Genomic DNA, 26,035 nt, shown 5'->3' on the forward strand with positions numbered 1-26,035 from the left:
CGACATAAGCCACATACAGTGAAAATTAGTTTATTGATGCTGTATGTACCAAGAAATGTTTCTCCGATTTAGAGGACACGGAAAACACAGCTTTCTTGCAGTCCAACATGTTGTATTCTATACAGAACATGGTGTCATGCTTGAGAAGAAGAAAAGAAGCACTTTGTTTTGGCTGTGGACTCACTGTTCAGCCTCACATTCATACATGACACTGCTCCCGACTCACACAAGTCCTTGTCTTTCCTAGTGTCTGATGGATCGGTGAGATTTAGTGTGGCAGACCTGCATGCTGTGTGTTTACATGGAGCATCATGGTACCATCTCAGATACGGAGCCAGAGTCCGGGACAGAACAGCAGCATTCACATCATCCCTAGTTGATTTGTTTTGTTGCTTTTCATTCAGCAGAGACAATGGCCTAGCTATTCTACTTAGTAGAAACTTTTAGATAGTATAAAATCAACAATGGTATTTAGGTATAAAAAAAAAAAAGATATGCAGTTAATAGGCACATGTATAAAACTTATTTATACATTTAAAACCTTGTCACCAATTTAAGCTTAAAAGACAAATATAGTGCTTTTATCTGAACTGTACAGTAACTGTTCCTGCAAATGGTCGAACATGGAAACAGGTTTATCATATTAGCAAAAATATAAAATGCTAAAAAGGCAGTATACATTTGACTTCCATAGGTAAATGTGTGCATGATCTGCAAGAACTACATTATATCTGAATGCAGACTTTCATAATTATAGCTTCTAATTTTTTTAGTGGTAAAAAATGTTAGGATATCTTTTTGGTCACATACCCAACGTTTTGACATTCTCCATATTTCACTTACATGGTTTAGGCTGAATATTCATAAAGTATTTGGGAGAAAAGAAACCGAAGCAGTATGCACATTAATGACAACTGGCACTTCAGTCAGCACAGGGTTACTCCTGGCAGTCATGTTCTGTGGTTATTGGCATGAACAACGTGACATGGAGCCAAAAGTTACAGAACAATTGTCTCTCAGGCTTCTTCATGGTGATGAACTGTATGAGATGCTTGGATTCAGAGCACAGAGCTGATACCTCAGCAGACGGAGTCAGTAGCGAGTGGAAGTCTCCCACTGCGTCGACCCTCCTTCTCTCTTTTCTCTCTCTGTTTCTCCAGTTTCTCCTGGGTCTTTCTCATGTCCTTCAGCTTCTTCTTGATAGTTGAACGGTCACTTTGACTCGACACACCAAGTGCCTGAAGGAAAATGATGCAATGATTTTATTTTAGGAACAGTATTTTTATGATGATTAATTGATTTATCTTCACTATCAATAGTGGTAATTACCTAAATATCACAAGTTATCAGAGCCTGATATGACACTTTTAGATTGCTTGTTTTGTCCAACGAACAGCCCCAAATCCATGAGACAACCCATTCACTATCATATAAGTCCTAAATTGTCCTGTTGAAATCATTTCATTAAATTTAAATTTTAGAATTATAGCCTAATTTAAGACAGCCATTTAACCAGCTGTTATATAAAATATAAACATTAAATCACAAAAGACTAGATTCTACAAATTCATAAAAATGTGTAGAATTATGAGCGGTCTAGTCCAATATTTTGGTCAAATATTTTCCTATCATTAACATCCTTAATGTGCCTTTCCACACACAGCACAAATATTAAAATGAAAATGAAAACTTAAAGCATCAAAAAGCAAAAACCGTTTGACCACAAGGTGGCAGCCACAGGCTGATAAGGACTGACTGATGATGACTTCTTGGCAACCAGAGCCACTTTTCATATGATAAACATAAACCTTTTATTGTACTATTACTCCTTCCACATCATTGTACAGGCACGGCACATTGACTTTGCATTTATAACTTCCTCCTTTTGTTTTTACCTTCAACTTGTCACTGTCCAAGTGCAACAGCTGCTGGCCGTCCACTCCTTTAGCTGTGAATTCAGGTGTGTATTGGTCCATGTTCATGCCCATCAACCAGTGACAGACCTGCTGATTAGTCCATTCAGAGACTGGCCGGTTCTGCCACTGATACTCTTTTCCTGTGGCTACTGGTTCATCATCCAAAGTCTACAGAGCAGACAGAAAACAAAAACAGATATCAAAATAAGCATACTGCTGCGTTACTTAGAGCAGTGCCCTTTATACACTTCTCATTACAATTCTGGAGATTTGTGGCTTTTAGTGTCCAACTGTTTGGTGTCATACAGTGTCCTAAAGATTATTACTCATAGGCAGTGCATAGAAAAATAGTAAACATAATCCAGACATTAGCTGATGCATTCCATCAATGTTCATCAGCCATATGGTGCCATGGGCTATGTGTTTGACTGTTATTAATGCAGATAATGAGATTTTATCTTTCTATATGTAGGGAAAATGCTGTATAGCAATTCAAATTTGGAGCGCTGCCTAAACCTAAACAAAAAAGGACAGCCAAATACAGTCTATACTGAAAAAACAACAAGGACATGTAGAATTTCTGCTGATACACATTCCTCAAGCCAGCACTGAGAAACAAACAAGCAATGACAGCAAGACATCAATAAAATTCTGATGTCAGTGTCTTCATACATTTTGACTACACTAGGACAGAAAAACAGCTGGTAAAACATCCCTGAGCAGGCAGCAGAGCAGTCAACATCGTTCTGTAGTCTGCCAAAGCTTGCAAAAGACATGAAGCACGAGCTGACAGCTCTTACACAAGCAAAAGTACAAACTACTAACATCACAGCTGACTTAAGCCACAAGACTTGTTGCAACACAAAACAAAGTCTCATTAACACACACACACACACACACATGCAGCTCTTATATTCCCTCTCCATTCATGATTTAAGCTGCGCTATGAAAGAAGGGGAGGCTCAAAGTGCATGTGTGAGAATGCCCCCTTTCAGCCGCATCGAGGCGTCCCACACAGCTTTTGTGACTGTGCAACAAGGAGAGCACTCACCTCGCTGGAAGAGAAGATTAAAGTGTGTGAGCGCCCAGACAGATTGGGTTCAGCAACTAACCCAGAGATGTCTGAACTGGGACTGGCAGGGTTAGAATCATCTATGACTGAAAAACTCTGGAACAAGTGGAAACAAGGAACGCATTTACTAAAGTAACACATCACCAAACAGCAGTTCTTTACTACGAGTAGCACACAAGCAAAACAACACAGGTATGAGGGTTAACAGTAGGGCTGTTTCTGTGAGTTCTGAAACTATGCTGATAAATGATTAAAACTTATTACAGTGGCAGCAATCCAAGGCACTGATTACGTGCAAAGATTGCCTGTGATCTTTATTATATGGAAGAAAGGAAGATCAGTATCTACTATGCAGGACAATATTTAAGCTGATAAAAACTAAGACCAATCCACCACCACAACTACATCAACAGCTGCTAAACTACAACACTACCAAGTCAAATGAAGGCACTGAAACACACAACATTCAGGTATGGGGTAATGTTTTCACTCAGGCAGGTGCCAGGTGAACTATGTGATTCATTGAGTGATAGATTTTTAGACATGATGCAGTCTAAAAGTTAAACCGTGTGCTAAATTTAGAATCACGGAAATGGTATCCAGACCTGCAGGTTGTTGCACCAGCTGAGCGTGAGCTCATGTGCAGATTCATTTAAATGCAGTGTGAGTGTCACACTGTAAAACAGGTTTCACAAGTCAAGTTAGTAACTGAGCAGCAGTTTGTGCTAATTTCACACAGAAATCGGATCAAATTTCTGATAAGCTAGCGCAACAAGCCCTGGAAAATACTTTTGGCTTCGTTGGTTTCGTCTAATATGAGCCTGAAGGCTTTCTAAGAGTTGATAAAAGGAAAATTAGATAACAGTTTCCTAAAACACTACCTCATACCCACCACAAAAGAAACAGTGAATTATTTATTGGATGTGACGAAGGTGAGAAACTACAAATCCAAAAGTAAGTTTGTTAGTAGTGCACTAATGTGTCATCTAAGATCAAAGGTGATACAAAAACATGTATACTGTACCAAATCTAACGAACGACTGAATAAAGAGGACCAGGAGAGATTTGTCTGTTTAAAGGAAACATGGTTCAGAGAATTGTACGTTCAGGCAGCAAAGCACTGAAAAATACCATATAGCACACAGCAAACGAACCAAAATCATTTTCTCAGTAATCCCCTCTTCTCGGTTCAGCCTGTGTCTTGAACTCATTAAAATAGTATCGTGGGAAGAGCAGCCCAACCGCTGTCTGAATGGCAGTCTGTCAGGCTTTTCACTGGGACCATTTGATGTGTCACTACTTGCTAAATCACCAAAAAGCCACCAACTGCTACGTCTCTGATAGCTAACACATGGATCCATTTGTTAAAGTCTGTGCAAAGTGTAGTGTGTTTAGGGAAACAGGCCCAGAAGCATGAAATCAGTTTTGCATTTTGTGTCAGGGTAGTTTTCTATAATATGATAATGAAGAATAGACACCAGATTTACAGCTGACCAAGTCGTCAAAGAGGAGAGTTGAAAGATTGAGAGGGATCAAGTTTGTGACCCAGTCATGTTGTATTTCAATCTTATTTATGTAGAGTAAAATACTATAGAAATCATATGCTATTAAGGCTGTGCTCTGTACAAATTCTCTTTATATCTTGTATTTATTTCCACATAAATGAACAGAAAGCTTCATACTTTATTCTTACGATCCTGGCCTTGCTCACTGCTGGTCTCATTTGCAGAGTAAGGGAGGCTGCTGCTGGAAGAGGAAGGCTCTCTGTCTCTGTCCTTCTCTTTGTCTCCAAACCAGGAGAAAGGCATACAGGTGGGAATGGAGGTCATTGACTCTGCAGGTGACAGGTTCCCTCCAGATTCCTCTAGTAACTCTGCTGACCCCCTGGTAATTAGGGAAGTAGGAAGATACAGTTAGATATGTAGACTTAGACGTATGAATACTGAAGAAGTGATAGGTTGCATAATAAAATGACTCACTGAATGAGAGCCAGATTTAGGAAGAAACAAGAAATCTATTTTAAGATCTGGCAACAAGAAAGAGGAAAGCTATTTCTGCGTAGCTAAACAGAGACCAGTGTGGACACACACAGTCCCATTCATACTACAACAGGGATATGCCAGTATGCTACACATGCAGTCACATTGCTCCTAAAAGAAAAACACACAGACCCCCAGTGGATGTTTTTGAAAGGCTTGTCAGACAAAGACAGGATTTTCTACTGAGTTTGGGCACAGTTGATGGACAGCCTGTACAAATCGAAGCACCTCCACAGTTTATCAGTGGGACTTCAGTCACAGCTCTTTAAAGGTGTGGATGGCTGAGAGCCTCCTCGTCCGATCTGTTCTCATAACAAGAATTTGTCTTCAAGTACTATTTGTCTTCCTGGTACGTGCATACAATCCATGTGGGCACAAATTTTGCACTACAGATGTCCATAGAGGAGTACATGCTGACTCTCGCGGACTTGATTGGATGACAAAATCGATGTCACCTGTATCCTTGTGGACACGCAGACACAAAGCATCAACTGAACTCACGATGCAAATACTGCTGTTTGTATCCTTGTGAAATGAAGGCCTTATTATCAAAGTCAGTCAGCTTTATTGTCAATTCTTCAATATGTACATGACATACCAAGGATCGAAATTTCGTTACTCTCTCTTCGTGCAACAGTAGACATTAAATAAAGACTTAAAAAATAAGATATTAAAGGGCAAAAAGAACAAAGGAAGCAAAAGGAAGCAAAGCAAAGGAAGCATTGACAATGATTTATTTCCATAAACAAACCAGTGAGAATTTTCCCAAGTATCTGACATTCCAGCTACATCTACAGCACTGTAGCAATGCGCGATTCTAACAACAATTGTGTTTAAAAACTTGGGGCAACGCGCATTAGTCAACAATCTTGATATTTTTTATAAACGTTCTGTAAATGACACTAGCAATTAAATACCTGCTGTCCAAAGATGCCCTCATCGCTTCCTTGTCATGTTTTTTTCCTTTGCCACCAGATTTCCGGAGGCCCCTGTTTTGATCATCAATAACATTAATTCAGTTAGTAACAAAAAAAAAAGGTGACAACTTCAACACAAATAGTTTGAATACTTACCCAAAGTCTGGAAATCGTCTTTTAGATTTTCCTGCTGATGAAGGCTCATTTAACTCCTCTGTAAGGAAACCAGTATTTTCAGTGACAATGTCAGACAAAGCCTGGGTATTCCAGATCTCACATATGAGCCTTGCATACCTTTGAGCTCTTTGCCCTTGCCTTTGGACTCCCTCTTCTTGACATTGCGCATAAACCCAGAGGGGGAATGTGGCGAAAAACTGTGCTTTGGGGGGGACAAAGAGGGACTTCCGCTGCTTTCAACACTGTCTCCTTGTGACAGTGACAAAGACGGGCTGCTGGAAAGCTCTGCCTTATTCCTGGATCCATCTCTAGTCTCACCTGGATCATCTTTCTGTCCGTTCCCAGGATAGCAGATGGGGACTGGGAGGGACAGGCTCTCCTGGATAGACCTCCTCCTCCTGGGAGATTCCTGCTCCTCCTGCTCTTCTTCAGTTTCCTGTAGGCACCAAGCTAATTATTTACAAAGACAATGCAAGGAAGGGGAATAAAGAACACAAAGCTCTGCTCCTGAGTTCTAATTAGCTGTTTTCTGCTTCATTGTAATGCATTATTGTTTTGTAGAGACTAAATATTCAAGGATGTTCCCTATTGTGCTTTAGAGTCTGTGGCAACGTTCACACCCTCTTGCATTTTAGAAGTACTGCTTCAAAAGCACAACAGTAGGTCACACCTGCAAACTTGCTTTCCTGACAGATTTTTATTTTTTTAAACATGAAAGAAGGCAGACTATCCAGTGAATGAGGGAGCGGCACAGCCAAATCCCACTCTGTTTACTGTGGTTGGTCTGCACACAAAGTTTCAACAAAAGTTACTAAGTGCTATATTCTCATCTAGATGAGAGGCATTTTTGTAACTTTAAAGATGGGCAGTTTGAGCTTTACACTCACCCCAGCCAGCAGAGGCAGATAGTTGCCCTGCTTGAGCCTGCTTCTTTGTGTAGTTACATTGTGAACTGGCACGATACAAATAAAACTGAACTGAACTACATCTATCCCTAGAAGGAGAACTCTTCAACCCAATTATATGCTTATACAACCTGGATTTTTTGTACAGCTAATTATGCAATTAAACAGTATCATCAGCTGTTGCTGGCAGACCTGAGAGTGACCGGAAGCCACAGTGAGGTTCTCCTTCAGTTTGCTCCGCGATGGAGGCTGACGCTTGGCCTTTTGGGCCAGCAGGCCTTTGGCTCTGTGTGCACTGGTGTCTAAGCGCTCAGTTTCAGGGACCAGCTCACTCCAGTCTTGTTCTGTAGCAGAGAAAAATTGAATGCACACCAATTAAGTCATTAGACACCGTATCACATTTTAAATTATTCACAAAGGTTTACTTAAGTTTATGATGTGTACTTATGAATGTTTTACAGCACACACAATAATGGTATAAGGTGTGTACTTCCGTTATAAATGTAATTTTAGTAACATAGTGTACCTTGCAGTGAGTCAACAGATTGTGTGTTGGCTACTGAGTCTTGGCTGCTTAGTCTCTCCTCTGCAGCAGAGTCCTGACCACTCTGACAGTCCACAGCTGAAGCCCCGCTGTACTCCAGGGCAGCTATCTGTAGACAAAACAATCACGCTCAGGCTCAATTCAGTGTCTAGCAAGTCTTCTGGTGCATAAGAATTTATTTAGTGATTTTCTAAAATCTTACCCTGTTCTGCAAACTCTCCAGCTGCTCCTTGTACCACTTGTCTTTTTCATCTAGAATTTTTTTCAGTTCCTCCTCTTTTTTCACAAAGTCTATCTCTCTGGGGAGAAACAAGGAAATGCAGTTTCCATTAGGCTTTTACTTGTAAACATGTTTATTTCTATGTGACTACCACTCAACTATTTCATTCTGTTGGCATATCCTCTTTAGAAAACCACAAAATGCAAAATTAGATTTTGACTTTAAGTATGAAAAAAAGAATAGTACATACTTAAAGTTGCTGCAAATTATTCAATACAAAAACAGTGCAGTGCCATGCTATCATTACATGTCTTTGTCAATGTTATCTTGATATGTCTACCAATAAAGAAAATGTTGGATCTCCTTTCTAGACTGCAATAATGTCCTAGACAAATTCCTGTCAGTTCTCAAGACACATTAAAGCACCAAATCAGCTTTTCAAAGAGTGACATAAGATTGTTTAAAAGGTGTCCTCAGTCTGAAATTTGGACAATTCTAAAAGACTTCTGTTGGAATATTAACAGTCCATATTGTGAAGTGGCACTGGTCACCCACCCATTTTAAAGTACTGCAGGGTTTGGCATCAGTATGTAACTCTGAACTCCTTTACTGCTTGTAGGCCTCTCTGGTCTACTGATCGAGCACTCCTGTACTTTTCTTGCTCCCAATTAAAGTTTAAAGGTAGCCAGGTGCATTTTATTACTGTTCCCACATTGGACAATAGTTTTCCTTGAAAATCTTCAGACAAAACTGCTTTTAAGTCTGAAGAAATGCTACTGAGACTGCATGACTGCTGTATTCTGTTTATCAAATGTAATGCTTCTCAGTGTAATTTGCCTACTGTTCCTTTTACATGCAACAATTTAATTAATCATTAATTCAGACTGTGCTAATATTCTTAATTAAAATATTAATATTATTATTACCGGTATTTTTGAATTTCATGAAAAAACATTTTACATCAACATCTGTTGTTTTGAAATGTGCTATTTGAATAAACTTGAGTGGATTCAGCAGCACTAACCTCTTCAACAGTGAAGCATTGTGCAACACAGCAACAAACAACAAACTCACTTCTGTTGGTAGTCCTTGAGCAGTTTCTTGGCTTTGTTGTACTTCTTGTCCAGAGTTTCGTACTGGGCCTGAGTCTCAGCTAATTGTTCATTCACACTCTTACAGAGACCTTGGGCTTCCAGCCAGTAATTCTCCAACTTGAGGATCTTGTCGTTGCTATCCTCAATCTTTTGCTCCAGTGCAGACTCCCTGGCTTCCCACAACGATTTGCCCTCCTCTGATGACCTTAGCTGTACATAGATGGTAAAATGATACTTTGCTTTGATAAAATGAATTTGTTCACTTGTTACTTGTGTTAATTCATGATATAAAAAAAAACAAAGGTCACACACTATGTCTGTTCAGTGTGACCCCGTTTTCTTCAACCACCGAAAGAGCATCAAAACAAAGTTTAGTAAAAGTTAGAATCATGCTACTGAGTTGAAATGTACAGACTGCTGAAGGAATAATAATCAGTCAGTGTAAAGACAAGAGTTTGTCAAGAAAATAACACAGCAAATGAAATATGCATTTACTATATTGTTTATCCTTTTATGTTAGTATTGTAATTCTGTTATATTTTACAGGAATATCTTGTCTCATACCTTTTCCTTTAGTTGATTTATTTCAGCTGTGGCAATGCTGTGTTTAAGCTGCAGCTGTTGGGAAAAATGGGAAAAAAAACATTTTATTATCTTAAAGTACTGAAACATGGATTGGAAATTAACTAATATTGTTGGATGCTACCTCTTTGAACTTGAAGGCCATCTGAGAGCCGTCCATGCTGGTTGGCATAAACAAAGCCTCTGAAATCGGCAGGTCAAACACCTCTACGTTCCGCCCTGGAGAGAAGTTGGACCCTAGAATCCTCTCATCCATTTCGTCCTCCTCCTCATACCGCTCCTCCTGAAATATGATATCACACATGGCATCACATATTGTGAACACTAACACACCCCTCCATGCCCAGGAACATGCTCAGCATACGTCAACAACACTCCCAATGTTCACCGCAGTCTGGAAGGAACACTGTAATCAATATATCATATCCAAACATCAGTAGGCTGGTCTACAGGAGACACTGCAAGAGTTTGGCTACACATGTCTGTAGCATTAAACACAATTAACATGAACAAGATCCTCAGTGAATAACAAGACTATCAACACAGCCGCAGAGCCACTACAATCTTTTACAACTTCCTCACTGAAAATTATGAGTTTCTTCATTTGTCTTTGTCTGCTCCAGTAAATCCCGCTTATATTCTCTGCCCAGTCTATGGCAAAAGCAGAGGCTTGTGGCTGCTTGAACTTCAGAAAGCAAACATTTCACAACTCTGGCAGACAGATGGCGGTTGAATGAACACTTTCCAACACAGCAGAATGGTGACACATGGCTTACTCACGGCCAGCTGCTCATTTCCTGGTTGAGCTGAGTGGGATTGGACTGGGTGTGGCAAAGACGCTAACACTGCATTCATGTCGTATCAGCGTTATCATAATTCAAAGCTGCCAACTTGTAAATACAATTTTTTTTCCCCCTTAAAGCTTTGACATATCCAACTCAGTGTTACTGCTTTAGTACACAGTATTTTAATGCTAACCTGCCCAACTCTGTAATCATTCACCTGTCTTGTTTATGTGAACGCTGTAAAGTCACACACATGTGACTCTTTCCTATCTCTACCCTTGATCCCATATGACAAGAATCCGGCATTAGGATGAGCAATGACTGAGCCTTCCAAGGTGTTGATGACCAGTTGACTCACCTCCTCTGTTGAGTGTTCATAGGGGTCATCCAGGTGTTGTTGCTGTTGCTGGTTCTTCTCCTGCTCTAGTGTCTCACTTATGAGACGGGCCACCTCACTCTGTGTTCCTGGCTTCTCCCGACCGATCAGGAATCTATTATCAAATTTAATATGGCACTATTTAATGTAATATTTTACATGTTGCTTTGGAAAACTATACTGAAGAGTTTCTGTTACGTCTTTCATACCCACTACCAGGAAATGTAAACTTCATGATGTGTTTATCATGTACAGGTGTTTGATTTCCTTATCATAAATACATATTAGACATACTACAGTACTCACTGTGTTGCCTCTTTCCCCTACAAAAAACACCTGACAAAACAACTGAACTTTCAGAAGATACAGGACACAGCTACTAGTTTCAAGATCAAGGAGATGGGCTTTGAACTGACCTCACAGTGCCTTTGGTGTTCTTTAGCACTGTAGCAGCAAACAGTTGGGTGACTCCCACAAGACTAGTACCATCCACCTCCACTATCTGGTCATTCACCTGTATGCTGGAAACACAGAAAATTGTGATTACAAGGGAATAATTTCAAAGCATTTCCACTGAAGAGTTATGCACCCCCTCCAGCATAGTAGTAAAGAAAAAATTGCCTCAATGCAGTTGGCAATAAAACAAATCTAATAATTCCTGGTAAACACAAGAAGCAAGACTATTTCCTGTAGTTTCCGTGTGAGGATATAAATAAACCGGGTTGTTTGTGTCATGTTTGTCACTTCGGCAATGCGGAATTCCTAGCGTGTGACATCAAAACCAATTGTGGTGCAGCGTATAGTGAGCATTTATGACATTTTGGGTTGTATTAAGAACTTTACGAGTGACTGTTTTGTGACTGAAGTGTTGGGCTGTGCACATATGGGGGTTACAGCACTCTAACTCACCGTCCGTCTTTTTCAGCTGCTCCTTGCTCTGTGATGGTTTTCACAAAAATGCCAAGTTTTTCCAGACCCTGGTCAGCTCCCACTCCCATTCCTATGATACTGATACCAAGCCCGTTGTCTCCTGGATGTAAAGAATTATTGTACATTAAGCTTCCTATACATAAAACTCCTTTCATATGTATGTGAACGCCATCATTTGATTGATGAATTCTTGACATAAACAGCAATGATACAAAATCAAAATCACAATCCTAGATTGTTCAAATATCCAAAATGCATCCAAGAGTCTGTAAGACGGCTTCTGGAAGGCAAAACACATTTTACTCTTTATTTCACTCCTCTCTGGTTGCTTAATACTCATAGTAAGTCATCCTAAACCCACCTTTTTCAATCTCCACAGGAAACACATCCATCTTCTCGACTCTCTTCTCTAGCTCATACTCTGCTGATGCTGCTACTGGGTCAACGTCATCGTTGCGCCGGTCATATTCCTCATTAGAGAAGGTACTGAAGACCTGTGTTGGCCAAAATATCAAGAATGTAAGTTCAATACAGTACTTTTTATTATTATGTACTAATTATTGATGATTAGTATATAAGGACTTTGCATAGAAGGCATATCATTTTTGCTTCTGAGTTAATTTTTGTTTTGTTTTTTTAAAATCTGGATAAGCTGAACAAGGACACATTCTTGATTTGGCTGACACTGCATAGCGAGGGAGAATTTCATGCATACTTTGGACCTTTGCTAAGGAAATTAAGGCACTGGCTTACTAAGGAAGCACACTTACACACAGCTACTGAGGGGTAGCAGAACCCTTTGATGATGATTTGGACCACTGACATTAAACTTAACTCTTTTATTCATTAAATTTAGTCCCGTTGACTCACAGTCATTAGCAGAGGACATAAAGCTGGTTAATCTTAAGATGTTTTTCACATTTTTAACATATGTAAAGGTTAATGATGCTGAAGATAAAGATGCATTCCCAAAATATACTGCAGGCATTTCAACACTGTTTGAAGAAGTTGTGAACTTTGCAGGCGGACTTCACAAAGTGCTGGATGTGTCCCGAAGCCTGTTTTCTGGTTGCAATTATAAGCACGCACATGCACAGCAAATCATGAGCAGCGTGGAAAGTAGGGCACAGCTGTGGAGAGCTAAGCAGTGAATGCAACGGAGATCAATATTCGGAGGCGACAAGTGTTGCCATCAGCCCAGTTAAAAGAAACAGAAATAAGATCAACACAGAGAAAAAATAATCCCTTGTTTTTCATTCAATGGGCGCCTCTGCTGGCTGATAACACAAAACAACACCCTGTGCTATTTACCTTGAATACCACTGATACTACCAAATATTAAAAGCATTCATAATCAACACCCAGGGTCAAGATAAAGTGAGAACCACGATGCTAGGCATAAAAAGGACAGGATATTGCCATCGGTGATAGCTCAGTTACTGCAGTGTGTATATTTCATTCTGTATTTAGAGAAGGTTATCACCAGGGCTGTAGCAAAAATTATCTTTACTTTTTGTGATTGTAACATTTTTTCTGCTAAAAAAAAACACAAAATGAATTAAGAAAACCAGCAAATTCAATTCAGTTACTACAAATATAAAAACCACTGTTGACGAAGAAAAAATAAGTAGATTAGAGTTTAGCAGACTCCATCAGGGGCTAATGCCTGATTATGGGGATGAACCCTACAGTGAGTTGGTAACTTAAACCCCCTGCTTGATCATTATAAGCCTTAATCTGGGTGGAGTCATGATCATCCCTATTAATGTCAAAAAGGGCATTGTACAAGTGTCCCTAACTCAATTAATAATCATCAAGAAGAGAAGCTTTTAGTGAATAGTAGGATTACTACTATAATTTGATGAAAAATTTGTCTAAAATTGATTTATATTTAAGCACATACTAGGTATACAGACAATTAAAAATATTTTGTTAATCTCTAGGAACAAAATATTAGGGTTCAATAAATACATTTTATTTATTATGTCTAAAATATGACTGTTCAATGGAGGTTAAAGAAGATTAAGATTTTTTAAAATAGAATCTATGAAATAAATGTTTGGAATGTATTTTTGATTAAACACTCATCAATCTGCACAATCAAATTTGTCGCCAGTCACCAGCATGTTATTACAACTTCATCTCCACAGCCAAGGGCCACATACACAACTGTATACAAAACATGAACTGGCATACTAAGCTTACAAAATAATAAATAGTCAGAAAGTACATTACAATCTGGCGTGCAATCTTGGATATCAGAAAAATATAAATCCATGTCTGTCACAGGTTTTGAGTGGTGCTCCTATTCAGCTCCCATTGTACAGAGTGCAGGAATGCAGTGTGTTTTTACTACAATTAAAAAATATCTCAAACAAGTGATGACCACAAAAAAGAATAACAACAAAGGACTAGACTCAAACTGATTGAGACATTTACCATGAGACTGAATGATGTAATCAAGTAAACATTTCCACACTGGACAACAGTCTGAGGTTTAGATCCTGCTGCATGTCAAGACTTGACGACTCAACCACAAACAATCTCCAGCTCCCCCTGTCTTTCGGTCTCCTCACAATGTAGCCTTTGGAGGAAGTCCAAAACAGTGCAGATAGTAACGTTCCAGAATAACTCACTAAGCTGCGCTCAGTATGTCAAAGTGAATTACTAACAACAATTTCAGTTTTACAAAAAAACAATAATTATCAGACTCATTCCTCAAAAAGGAATCATGTTGTGTTATCTGAGATGTACATGTAGTGATTTAGTACACTTTACAGGTTGCCCACTCATGTAGGGCACCAACCCAAATGAAGGAAGATTAGACACTGGTTGATTATGCACAGTATGGAGTACAGCTCCATAGTTCAGGCAAGAATGCTATTCATGGGGCTTCAATGCTCCATCAACCCAAATAAATCCTCCATTCCAAATCCTCCTTCTTTTCACACTAAAACAAGCTTATTGCCTTTGGATTAGAATATATAACTCCTTGTTCACTCCCCTACAACCATATATTATTATCCCTTTGGTAGATCAGTTTTATGTTTCCAATACAAAAGCACGGCCTCTGCACATAGTATTTAAGTTTACAACTTTATCTGCTAAATTAACCAACAAGCTACTAAAGACATATTTGCCATGCTTGCATTCTAAACTAATGAGACATGTCATGTGTCAGCTTTAATTTATACAGTTAAAAATGGATTTGCAGAACTAGAGCAGACAGAAATTTCATTAACAGTAAAAGATGCATTATAATTTGGACTTCGGAGAGTTTAGTAATTGAAGGTTTGAAATGTAGGTTAATAGAACGTAGGAAGCACCACTGCATCTTGGGCCGTGCTATTAGCCGAGTAGCAGCTTGGCTTCTCCCCCCTGCCTTCCCCTGATCTCCCACGTCTGACTTCCCTGTTGCCATGGACTCCTAGCCCTTTTTCAAACAATGTTCTGTTCTTTGCTGAAACCTAATCACTGTCTTCTTTGCAAGAAAGATCGAAATCAATCTCTTTATTAGCCTCTCCCTGACAAAAACACCCCTACACAGAGCTCACTGTCTTTAGTTATCAAACTAAACACTCATTTGTTGTTCAGAATATATTTAGGACAAATAATGGCAAAAATGAAAACACAAACTGACAAAAAATGCATGAAAAATCACACAAGAGAAAAACTAACAATTTCTTCTCAATTTTATACAGAACATGGGACTTAATGTGTTTTTAATGCCAGTTTCTTCCCTTAAATCATTGCTGTTGTGGTCACTGAGGCTATGATATGGATCAGTAGATTTTTTTTGCCATCATCATATTTCCATTTCTTCTTAAACCCTTGCCTTCTGCGAAGTGTGTGGGCTTTTCATCCATCTTTTACAACTGCAGTGGTCTGTATGTGTGCTCAAGTGCACAGATGTACACATGCCTGCACCCAAATTGAAACCCTTTCCATCTTTCCCCTCCACACAACAGAATACCAGTGTGGGAAATGAGTCAGCAGCTGTGAGGAAAAGCAAACCAGAGAAATCTCTTGCCAGTGCAAAAACCGAGGCCTGACCACTGGATTGGGGGAGCTCGTAATGTAAGCAGGCCTACATAAAGACAACAAATCAAAACATGCTGTGAGAGTCAGCTGGAACAGAGGTGGCGACCAAGCACAGATCACAGAATAATTAGGAAAAAGGGCACAGGAGCCACTTTTTAGATCCTGAGGACCAGGATAGAGACCAAAACATGTCAGTTACTTCCTGTGCATGCTCCCAAAATGACTAACCCTTTGTAGAGTTCACTCCTAGTCCAGGGTTTACTCTGACTGAATGCAACTGACATCAAAGTTTATCTCTGCCTTCCTTAAACTTCAAAGTGTTAATGCACGGACTCCAACAGGAAAAGGTGGAGTCTGAAAAGAGCAGAGCGCTATAATGGAATCAAATTTCCAAAAGCAGTTCAAACAAACAGGTTGAACAGGTTGATTTATAAATGGCGCACAAAAGCTACTTTTGTCCTGCAAAGGCTACAAAAACCTTTAACACAACTACTGTTAACTTTCAGTGAAAATACACAGCATCTGCTAATGTGTTTGTCTGTAATCACATAATGAATCTGTTAAAGGCAATCCCAATCAGGCCAAGACTCATCCCATGCCAAGCTGTTTAATGAACAGCATTGAGCTGACTGCATTAGTATTCTACGCCATGTTGTCAGATAGTCACCCACAAGCCCAGGTGGCTGGAGGGAACTCAGATCCTCTCTGGTGGCTGGATGAGGGTGGAGCCATGGCAGACACATTCCTCAGCAGGAGACCCATCTTAGTTAGGAAATGGAAAGCATAACACTACGGGATGGGTTGGCTGCTGAGGGCTGCATCCAAATATGCAGTGTGCCTCTGTTCTATAATTGTGTAAAATACAGATAGGAGAACAGGAGGTTCTACTCAGCTTAAATTAAGTTTAACTCTACAGAGTATATAAAGAATGGCAAAACCTCTGAATCAACAAAATACACCTTCAATAATTCGACAGAAACATAACAGAGCATAAAGACACTTGTTTTTTGGCATCCACATTAAACTGTGCTCTGAGTCAGGTGAACTGTACTAAGCAAAAGCTTTACTGCAGGCAAATGGGAAGCAAAGCCCAGCAGCAGGAGGTATATGCCTGGACAGTGTAATTATCAGCAGTGCAAACACAGAAAGATGTGCTGAATTCTTTCAGTTCCAACGAACTGTGCAATCCTTAACCACACCCTGTTCGTTTGAGAAAGGACAATGCAGTCATTTGACCAATAACTGTTGGTGGTACATCCTGTAACTCTGCAGAGGTGGGGCCAAAGCAGCAGGTGCACATCCTACTTGAAGACTTTTATCTCTTGTTGTTAACTGGTTTTTAACTATCATTCCAAATCTCTTTGTGTGCAACATGACACACAGAACACATGACAAATTCTTTAGATATACAAGATAACTGCATTCAAAATGACTATGCAGTCTTTGTCCCCTAGCAGATAACACACCTACAGCAGGGAGTGTTAATCATTCAGTAACTACTGGCCTCGTGCTGTACTGTATTGCTCAGAGAGAAACCTATAAAATGCCAGGCAAAAGTAATCCGAGGTTAAAAAGTTTTTCCAGATAAGGGCATGCCTTGACACACTAATTTCACAGCTCTGTGTTTCTTTACAGTTTTTGAGGAAATAACCTCTTCACTAAAAACCAGAGACATAATTTAAAGCAGTGGTGCAATATTTATACTGTTCAAACAGCCAGAGGGTATCACAAACTTATATACTGACACAGCAGCAGTGGGAATGCAGCATTTCAGTGCCCTACTAAAGTGTGACTCTATGTTAGAATATATGCAGAGAATTCTTCTTACAAATCACATATAAAAGAGTTGCAGTGCTATTTCAACACCACGCAGTTAATTTATCCATGCTCTTTCTTATATTGCACATAGTAATTATCAAGAACACAAAATGCATTTGCCAACCATAAACATTCAATATTTGTGGCTTGACTGACGTAGCTGCTCTCTTCATCCAAGTTTCTCTTTTCAACTCTTGGAAGGGTGATACATGTTGAAATTGGACATCTCCTTGATTTTCACAAAGACAACCTTTCTTCCACACCGGACACCTCCTCTGTCAAGATGACTCGGGTTACTTAGGGACCAAATCCTGTTGTAAGCCAGACGGACAAAGCATTTCCTTCTTCTAGTCAGCTATAACTCCAGTGCTCTCACTCCCAGTTCAGCTCTGACTAGCAGACTATGGAGAATGATGTAGTGCTAGCAGGAGGCATTACTTAGTCAGGCCACAGGTAGAAATGTTGGCTGAGGGACATCTGTGAGAGCTAATTGTGTTACACCCCCACCACCTAACCTTGACCCCATACTCATAATTCTGGCATATGTTACGATTCTGACAAATCTGTGTTCTTCCCAGCCTGCCCAACGCATGCATCCATTCATGCAGTTACATAAAAAATGTTGAGTGCATTAAAAAAAAAATAAAAAAAAGAGAGATTTTAGACAGATTTGCAGTGGACTTGTGGGTAAGCTTTTAACTGAACAAAAACATCATCAGCTTGACTAATGTTATGTCCACTTCAATGTAAAATTCTAACATTTTTTAAGCCAAGTTATAAAATTATTATTTAAGAAAACAAACTGAACAATTTATATCTACAATGGCAATAATAATCAGCTGCAACCCTACATCCCAGGACCACCATCTTCACTTCACTATTTGGTCCATGCTTTCTGTGTAGTTTTTACATACTACATGAAAAAAGGAGCACTATACGTACTGTGCATGGGATGAACATTACAGACACAGCATCCTGGAACCAGAACTAGGGATTTGCATTTATACAAACACACTTATTGACAAATACAACCTAGTATCAGCTTTACCTCTCTTGCAGAAAGTCTTTCCCTCACTGTAGTTGTGAATAGTGTGTGAACTGGCACAGTGAGGACACAGTCTAGCATGTTGTTGTGATATGTGGCTATAAAACCGTGCTAACTCTGTCATAGCTCCACTATGGCCGGATGAGACACACTGTTGTTTGTGTCCTCTTCAGCCCAGGTCAGCTTCTGGTCCCCTCTCCCAGGACCCCCTGCCAGGATGACTGGGATGGGGAGGGGGATCCACACCCTGAGATAACAGCACATTTTAAGGCCTGGATAAACACCGAGTTGTTCACAAGCAGTGTGGAATGCACTGGAGTGATTTGTTTTCCATGTTTTAGAGAAATGTTGATTAGATATGGCAATGGTCGAATATCAGTGGTGGAAAATATTACTTTGACTCCCACCACACCCCAAAAACACCAGTTAGCAATGTTTACAATGGTGATGAGTGGCAACACCAAAAGGGATTACTGAAGTGGAGAACAAAATTGCAAAATGGGACGATGTATCAAATATATAATATCATATGGAAAATAAAATTCTAGCATAATGCTGTCTTTTCCCTAGGTCTCGAAGACTGGATAATCGTGTACACTTGTTAAAACTTATCTGACTACTATTATGGTATGATGAACATCCCTATCAGAGATCAAGAGGTGTATAGTTGCACCAATAGTTACACTAAAAAAAAAAAAAAAAAAAAAAAAAAAAAAAAAAAAAAAAAATATATATATATATATATATATATATATATATATATACAGTAGTAATAATTATCTAGTTATCCAACTCAGTGGTAGGATTTCTTCTGGATTCAATGCAGTGTTAATGTTTTCACTGCAGTGTCATGTCTGTATAAATTAATGGATATGAAAAACCACAATTCTCTGGTGGTATTGAGATAACTTTGCCGTAGTCTGTAAAAGAGATCATATGGGTGACTAAAATCCCTGAATTCCTTGTATGCATGTTGGACAGAAAAGTCCCTTATGAGCTCAACACCTAATTCTTGATCAGAGGGGAACCACTGAAAATGAGTAAAAATACCCATCTAGTGCACTGACTCAGAGGTAGCCGTGATTTCCCGCTGTACAGTCTTAAGTTTCACATGTGTCTAACTCACTGCAGCACTGATTCAGCTGTGGTCCCGCTCTCACAGGCTCTTATGCGAAGTCAACATTATTTCCAAAAATATCTTCAACAACAGTACTACTACTCGTCCCCAAACTTCTCCCCCTTTCTCTCACAGGACTAAGGAGATGAGGCAGTCAAACTGCCTGCTTCCCTGGTCATCAAGCTTAGGCATAGTTTAGATTTTCTGAACTGTGGCAAAACTTGTCTGATGATAATACAGTGCAGCAGCTGTGACGTGTGGTTCCGACAAAAGCATTCATTCTCAGCCTCCACTAATTTGTCTTGTGTCTGCATGGAAACACCTCGGTCAGACACCCTTGCTGAGTCAGTGAGACAGTGGTTTTTAATGAAGGTACTGTGCAATGTGTTCTAGGTGTTTCATTTGAGCAACAGTGCTTCACATGTAAACAACAAAACATACTTACCATAATAGGCTCTGTGGAGAACTTGATTTTCCTCTTTACAGGAGGCTCATCCTCATCTGACAGACCAGGGGCCTCATAACAGTCATCATATTCCCTATACATTTTATCTTCCTCATACTCCTCTTCCCCTTCTTCTTCCTCCTCCTCCTCTTCCTCTTCCTCTTCCCTGAGGACCTGGTCTACATCCCTGTCATCCACAAATGCTGCATTCTCGATACCATACACTACTGGAGATGCTCGATCCACCTGATCCTCCAGTTCACCATCCTCCTCTGCTGCCTCATCATCTTCATCACGATCATCTTCACCATCCTGACTCACAACTAAACTATCTTCTGGTCTCTTGTCTTTCAGGTCAAATTCCTTGTTATCTTCCAGGACCCTATATTCACCCACAGTCTCTGCTATCCTTTGTGCCTCCTTTGTGTCATCTCTCAACATGACCTGAGGAGCAGAGTTCTGTTTTTCTGGTGGAGAGATACTTTTCAGGTCAGGCTGTAGGTCTTTACAGCGATGAACTTTCTGTTCCTCAAACACGTTATCTTCAACATCCTCGTTCTCATCACTCTCTGAGGACTCATTCTGAACCACTACCAGTTCAGCCCGTACCATGCTCACCCCTCTGGAGTCCAGCGATGAGGTCTGGCTGGGTGGCTTGTTGCCAGTAGGACTATGTAACACACTGTTAAAACTCTTGGCATTTTCAGAATATTTGGCCCTGTTAGAATTCTGAATGCCACCAGACGATGAAAGAGGCTGCTTCGCATCCCTTGGTGGTAGACTTTGTGGTTTGCCTCCATCTCCACCAAGCGATATCCTATTAAATCCTTCACCAGATGATGAGGAGCACTTGTAGCCATGGCTGACTGGGGTTTGCTCAGGTGAAATGGGCTTGTGAGAAGAATCCGCTGTCAAAGAAGTAGATTTGGATGCTGCATTGTGAATTGGGAACGTAGGTTTAAGCCCAGCATTGGACCCTAAAGACACTGCTCTGTTGTCTTTATTTTTGTTAGTGGCATCAGTTATAAATGAAGAGTCAGTGGCATCTTTGACAGGAGAAGTAGGTTTGTGTAAGCTGTCCCTTGGTGGAGAGGTAGGTGATAAGTGTTCAATGGTACTGTGTTGTTTAGCAGACACCATTCCTCCTTTTGCCACAGCTGTGTTGCTGTCCTCTGAGTCATTCTCCACTATATAATTCTCCAGTCTCTTTGATATGGGTCCTGCATTCAGTGAAACTCTTGACACATGCTTTTTCTCACCGTCAGCCTTCTCATCTGGTTGACCTTTAACTGTTGATGTAGGAGTTTGCTCTGATTTGATAGTGGTCTCTGAGGATCCCGATACCCTCCTTGTGCTTTTCCCCTCATCAGAAGCACTTCCAAGGGACAAACGATTTACTACTCTGTTCGGAGATTGCTTCTCGGTTGCGGGCTGCTCTTTGATGCCCCTTTCAAAGAGTTTTCTGGTCACAGAAAACTTCTCCGCCAAAGCCACTTTGTCAATCTCAACATCTTCCCCCTTGGGTGTTTTATCTGCAATGAGTGGTTCTGGGCTTGTAGCACTGTTGAAGCTAACTCTGTGGGTGTTGACTGGAAACTGCATCTTTGGTGGGGACACCTGGGACACATCAGACTTTAAAGCCACTTTCCCCTCTTGGCTCTCCTGTTGCTGACCATCCATCTGCAGGAATATGTTCTTTATCTTATTCACCCTGGTCCCAAAAGGCCTTCCCCGTGAGTCTTCCCGGGTGTCACTGGATCCATTTGCAAATGTTTTGGAGGCTCCTTCGGATTTGGGCCCATCAAAGGAGCACTTAATGGCGTGAAAGTCAGACTTGTATGCGTTTCTGTGAGGAGACGCGCTCCTCAGGGTCCTCTCGCCTCCTTTGCTTTCTGCTTTGATCATTTTGCTTGTTTATGGCTGCAGCCCAATTCTAAAAAGCCGATTTTGGAGAGAGTTAGAGCTTGCTGGTGAACTGTTATCCCCGAAGACTTTACGCAACCGGTGCCATGGGTCCGGCGGAGCTTTTCTGGAGCACTCAACTAAACACACGGAGCGAAGTCATCTAAAGAGAGAAATGCAAATTAAAGCCTGTTAATACAGAGGCAGCATTATATCACCATACTTAACGTAAAACATTTAAAAACACACACTGGTAACAATTTCTGGATTCAAAACATTGTGAAAGGTAGTTACAGGTTAATAGTTGATTAAGTATAACTTTGCTAGCAACTTGAAAGTTTCACGTTAGTTAGCGTGCACAGCCGTTTGTAGTCGTCTTGACTCCTAGCGTAAGCTAACCCAACACTGTTATCCTCAAAAGTAACTTTACTAACCATAAACTACTGTTCTACTTAATTCAACCGGTTAAATCCTATCGGAGTTGCTGGCAACGTCAACCTAAGATTAAAAAAAAGGCGAAACAAAGTCCAGCTTACTGGGCCAACAGTTCAATGAGCCCGAACGTCCGTGTCTCAGTCTCAACGTTTCATTGTGGCATTCCGTTGAAAATGTTAACACTAGTCCAACACACAACACACGGCGCAAAGGTTGACAACTTTCCCAGCCTCTCACCTCCCGGTTGTTCCATTGTGTTAGACGCCGAAAGATGGCCCAACGTCCCAGTTTTACAGTCTCAAAGTTGTCCCTTCTTCTCGCTCACCGCCATCATTCCCCCGCTCCAGCAGCGTTTTCCTGCCTCCTCTCTGCACTTCCAGACCTGCCGCGGGCTGGGCGCGCTCACGGGTCTGGTCTGTGCTCGGCGCGGCGTGACCGGTTGAGTGCGGAGCGTCGGGAACGCGCGCACATTCCAGGACTGTAACCCACCACCACTCTGTGCTCCACTCCGCCCTCCCCTCTGCTCCTCCACAGCACGGCTCAGAGACACGAGGAGTTGCAGGAGAAAGGCGTGGGAACGGGCTCACCGAGCGTCAGAGCTCACCTACTGCTCTTGGACGCACAAAAGTCCACACCTAGAGTACGAAAACAACTCGCCACTGATCATTCACACTGCGCATGTCCTGCAAGCAAAGCTGCAAAAGGTTTCCAGAGGACAAAGAAAGAGGCCTTTCCTCAGCACCTTCACACTAGGGAAGTATGCAATGGTCTGAGGGAGTGATTGCTATTTTAATATGTTACACATTAGGTTCAGTTTACTTGTCACAATGGGAGCACCACTCAGACTATAATAAAGTTTTAAAGTCTAATGCACTGTGTGGCCAGTTGATGTCATCAGTGTTATCTTGACTTTAAACAAAACCCCCATCATAAGGTGGGAACTGACAATGAAAAGGCAAAGGGCATATAATAAAAAAATGCAAATGCACTGTTTTTGTACTTCAGTGCATGCTTCTTCTATTTTTATTAATGGTTCTTGCTTTTATCTGTTTGTTTTTGTCTGCAAGATGTCTGGAAGCGCAATACTAAATAGCTGGAGCACCCTGGGGAGTTTAACAAATGATGTAACCCTGCTACACTATGTATGGGAAGTACTGTAGACTTGGCTAGGGCTGGACTACCAACTGCTACAGGGCCCCAACCCCCCCAGAGCCAAAGGCCAGTGAACTTTGATGATGTATTAGTAGATCTTTTTCACCTCAACCTTACTGAAAAAGCACAGTTGCGGATAATAAAATGGATAATGACTGAATTAATTTCCGTTGCTGTGATTTCACGGTTCTAGTTTTGTGGAAGCCGCCTCACTATCACACTGCAAAACTTGAATGGAGCAGTTTTTAATGTTAGTTGCAGTAGTGTTTTCCCTCCTATGACAATTAAAAATGTCTGAAAAGGACCTGTTGCTCAGAACAAGTGAAAAATCACATAAAGCAATTTTGTGTAAGATAAATATGTGTTATGTTTTTCTTTTCTTATCACTCTCTTATCACATTTTCTGGCCACTTAGATTTATCTTGAGAATCATGCCAGTTGGCAACCTGCTCCAGGGCTTCCTTCAGTTCTGAACTCACTGAAGCAGGTCCCGGTAACATCCCACGTCCCATCCTTCTCCTCTTGTCAGGTGCGACGAATAACAAGCCAAGGCTCGTTCATAGCATATGTCATACACAAAGGCATGTCACAGAGCTTCTTTTAATTTTCCCACAGTTTTTTCTTTTAATTTATCAGAAAATAGCGGCACAAGGCATGTTACATTAAACACTGAGGCAGAAATTAAACCTCTGTGATGTTTGGTAGCTAAACAATATCTCATTAATGTTAATCCAAAATATAATATTTATTTGAAGTCCCTGATGTGCCACGTGTCTCAGCAGTGATTGTGGCTCCTTCCTATAACATAAAGTAAGTCAGATTTATCTATTGAGAGCATATATGACCTCAATAAAAATAGGTCACCAGCAGAGATCCTTCATACACTGACTCTTTTGGGACAGTTCGTAACATTTATTTTTAATTTCTAATTTACCAGACTACAATTATCTGTAAAAATTACTCCACGGAATGTTAAAATGCTCAAAATAGTTGGATAAAAACTCTCAACGTGTGTAGTTTTTACTTTCCATTCATATTTAAAAGCAGGTCTCTTCTCCAGAGAGCAAAGCAGCGCAAGTTAACTCTTACACTGCAAAGCTGACATCTTCTGTTTGTGCTCGCTGGTTTGATTCGGAAAATAAAGATAACAAATATACTGAATGGGAGTGCTGTCAGATTTCCTCTGTGGTTCAGAACCTACATTGCAAAAATATCATCCAATCAAACTGACTTAGGAAGGGGAAGCCAGATCAAGTGGAAGAAGATGGTCTTTGACCTACACTTGTATCGACTGAATTCGTTAATTTTTTTTTTTTTTTGCAAAATTCTGAATCTGTATCACTTATAAATTCAAGTTTTAATAACACATCTAGCAGGTTTTATATATAAAATTCAACGTTGATCTACATTTTAGTTTTATATTTGTTTAAATCTTCATGCATTTTGAACACTCAGACTTCAGTAACCATGCAACTACAAGCAGCATTATGTAACAAAATGCAGAGGACAGTAATTATTGATCATCAGGAACCAGAAGAAGCTTAAGCAGATGGTGATCTAATTATCAGGCATTTTTTTGTGACTGTTGTCATTGTTTTCAGTTGCCTAAAGAATAATCCCATTTACATTTTTAATTGTACAAAACATGAAATATTCAGTGCTCAACACTGAGTTTAGTCTCCCAGTAAGCACTACTTTGTGCCCTCAATTATCAGATCCTCTTGAGAGCATATTTACAAAACAGTGTTGCATTTTGGACTATTTTAACTTATCATTGTAAATTTGTGTCTTAAAACATTCACAGAAACATCTCTGGAAAAGGTCCAGTCCTCAGGCATTTCCTCTGCAGTTATCTCCACTCACATTCCATCTGAGACAGTTATCTGATATGTGAAGTTTTATATCGCTTCTTATAGCTCCTCACATGTACACAGTTTATGTAAGTTCTTGTTTGTTTACACTATATATGGCTTTCTAAATTGTTCAGTGCTAATTTGTAATAAAAATCCTCTGACATTTGGCCCCCATAAGGATGCCAAAAGTCAGACTGGGAGTGAAAATCTGACCATTGTTAATTAAGGAGCACACTGCTTTAAATATTATTTTCTTTGATTTGGGAATTTTAACTTTGTTCTTTTACGTAAAACTTGTGTCGACTAAAACAAATGTTATGTGTCAAAATTATCATCTGACAAGAAAAAACTAACACAATCTCAAGAAGCTTGACCCTGAACATGCTTTAACTTTTAAGCCGTGAGTCCTTAAGAGCTCAGCATACCAGCAAGAGCATCTTTCCAAATGCTCATCAGCATTTGGAATTGTGCTGTGTGTGCACATAAGGGTTGCATGTGTCCATGTGTTTACCATTTTGAGCTTGCAGGAGCATCTCCTAGCAACTGTGGGTCTGAAAAGCCATATATACACAGTCAGTGGGCTTGGGGTAACATGGCAGCCAAGTCAGTGGTCCCTATAGCAACATCTCAAACAACATAGAACGAACAAGGAAAGCCAAGTGGAAAAAGG

At 40.2% G+C, this 26,035-nt stretch overlaps 1 protein-coding gene across 3 annotated transcripts; it reads right to left on the bottom strand.

Moving 5' to 3' along the window:
- Nucleotides 1-14: 14 nt before the first annotated feature.
- Nucleotides 15-22,977, bottom strand: ppp1r9ala (protein phosphatase 1 regulatory subunit 9A-like A). Of its 3 annotated transcripts, XM_023290753.3 has the most exons (20): nt 22,598-22,977; nt 20,024-22,088; nt 11,919-12,051; nt 11,537-11,657; nt 11,044-11,148; nt 10,610-10,742; nt 9,591-9,749; nt 9,449-9,502; nt 8,865-9,094; nt 7,773-7,869; nt 7,553-7,679; nt 7,219-7,370; nt 6,239-6,557; nt 6,101-6,158; nt 5,945-6,016; nt 4,671-4,872; nt 4,013-4,057; nt 2,968-3,084; nt 1,896-2,084; nt 15-1,238 (listed from the first exon to the last, which is right to left on the bottom strand). In XM_023290753.3, the coding sequence occupies exons 2-20, from the start codon at nt 21,926-21,928 to the stop codon at nt 1,080-1,082; spliced, it is 4,377 nt and encodes a 1,458-aa protein (XP_023146521.2). In that variant the 5' UTR covers nt 21,929-22,088; nt 22,598-22,977; the 3' UTR covers nt 15-1,079. The 3 variants fall into 3 exon arrangements, with proteins under 3 accessions (XP_023146521.2, XP_023146522.2, XP_023146523.2); XM_023290754.3 differs by lacking the exon at nt 4,013-4,057 and having other exon boundaries at nt 22,598-22,976; XM_023290755.3 differs by lacking the exons at nt 2,968-3,084; nt 4,013-4,057 and having other exon boundaries at nt 22,598-22,975.
- Nucleotides 22,978-26,035: the final 3,058 nt, after the last annotated feature.

This window comes from Amphiprion ocellaris, chromosome 11, assembly GCF_022539595.1.
Source record: "Amphiprion ocellaris isolate individual 3 ecotype Okinawa chromosome 11, ASM2253959v1, whole genome shotgun sequence".
Taxonomy (NCBI): Eukaryota; Metazoa; Chordata; class Actinopteri; family Pomacentridae; genus Amphiprion; species Amphiprion ocellaris.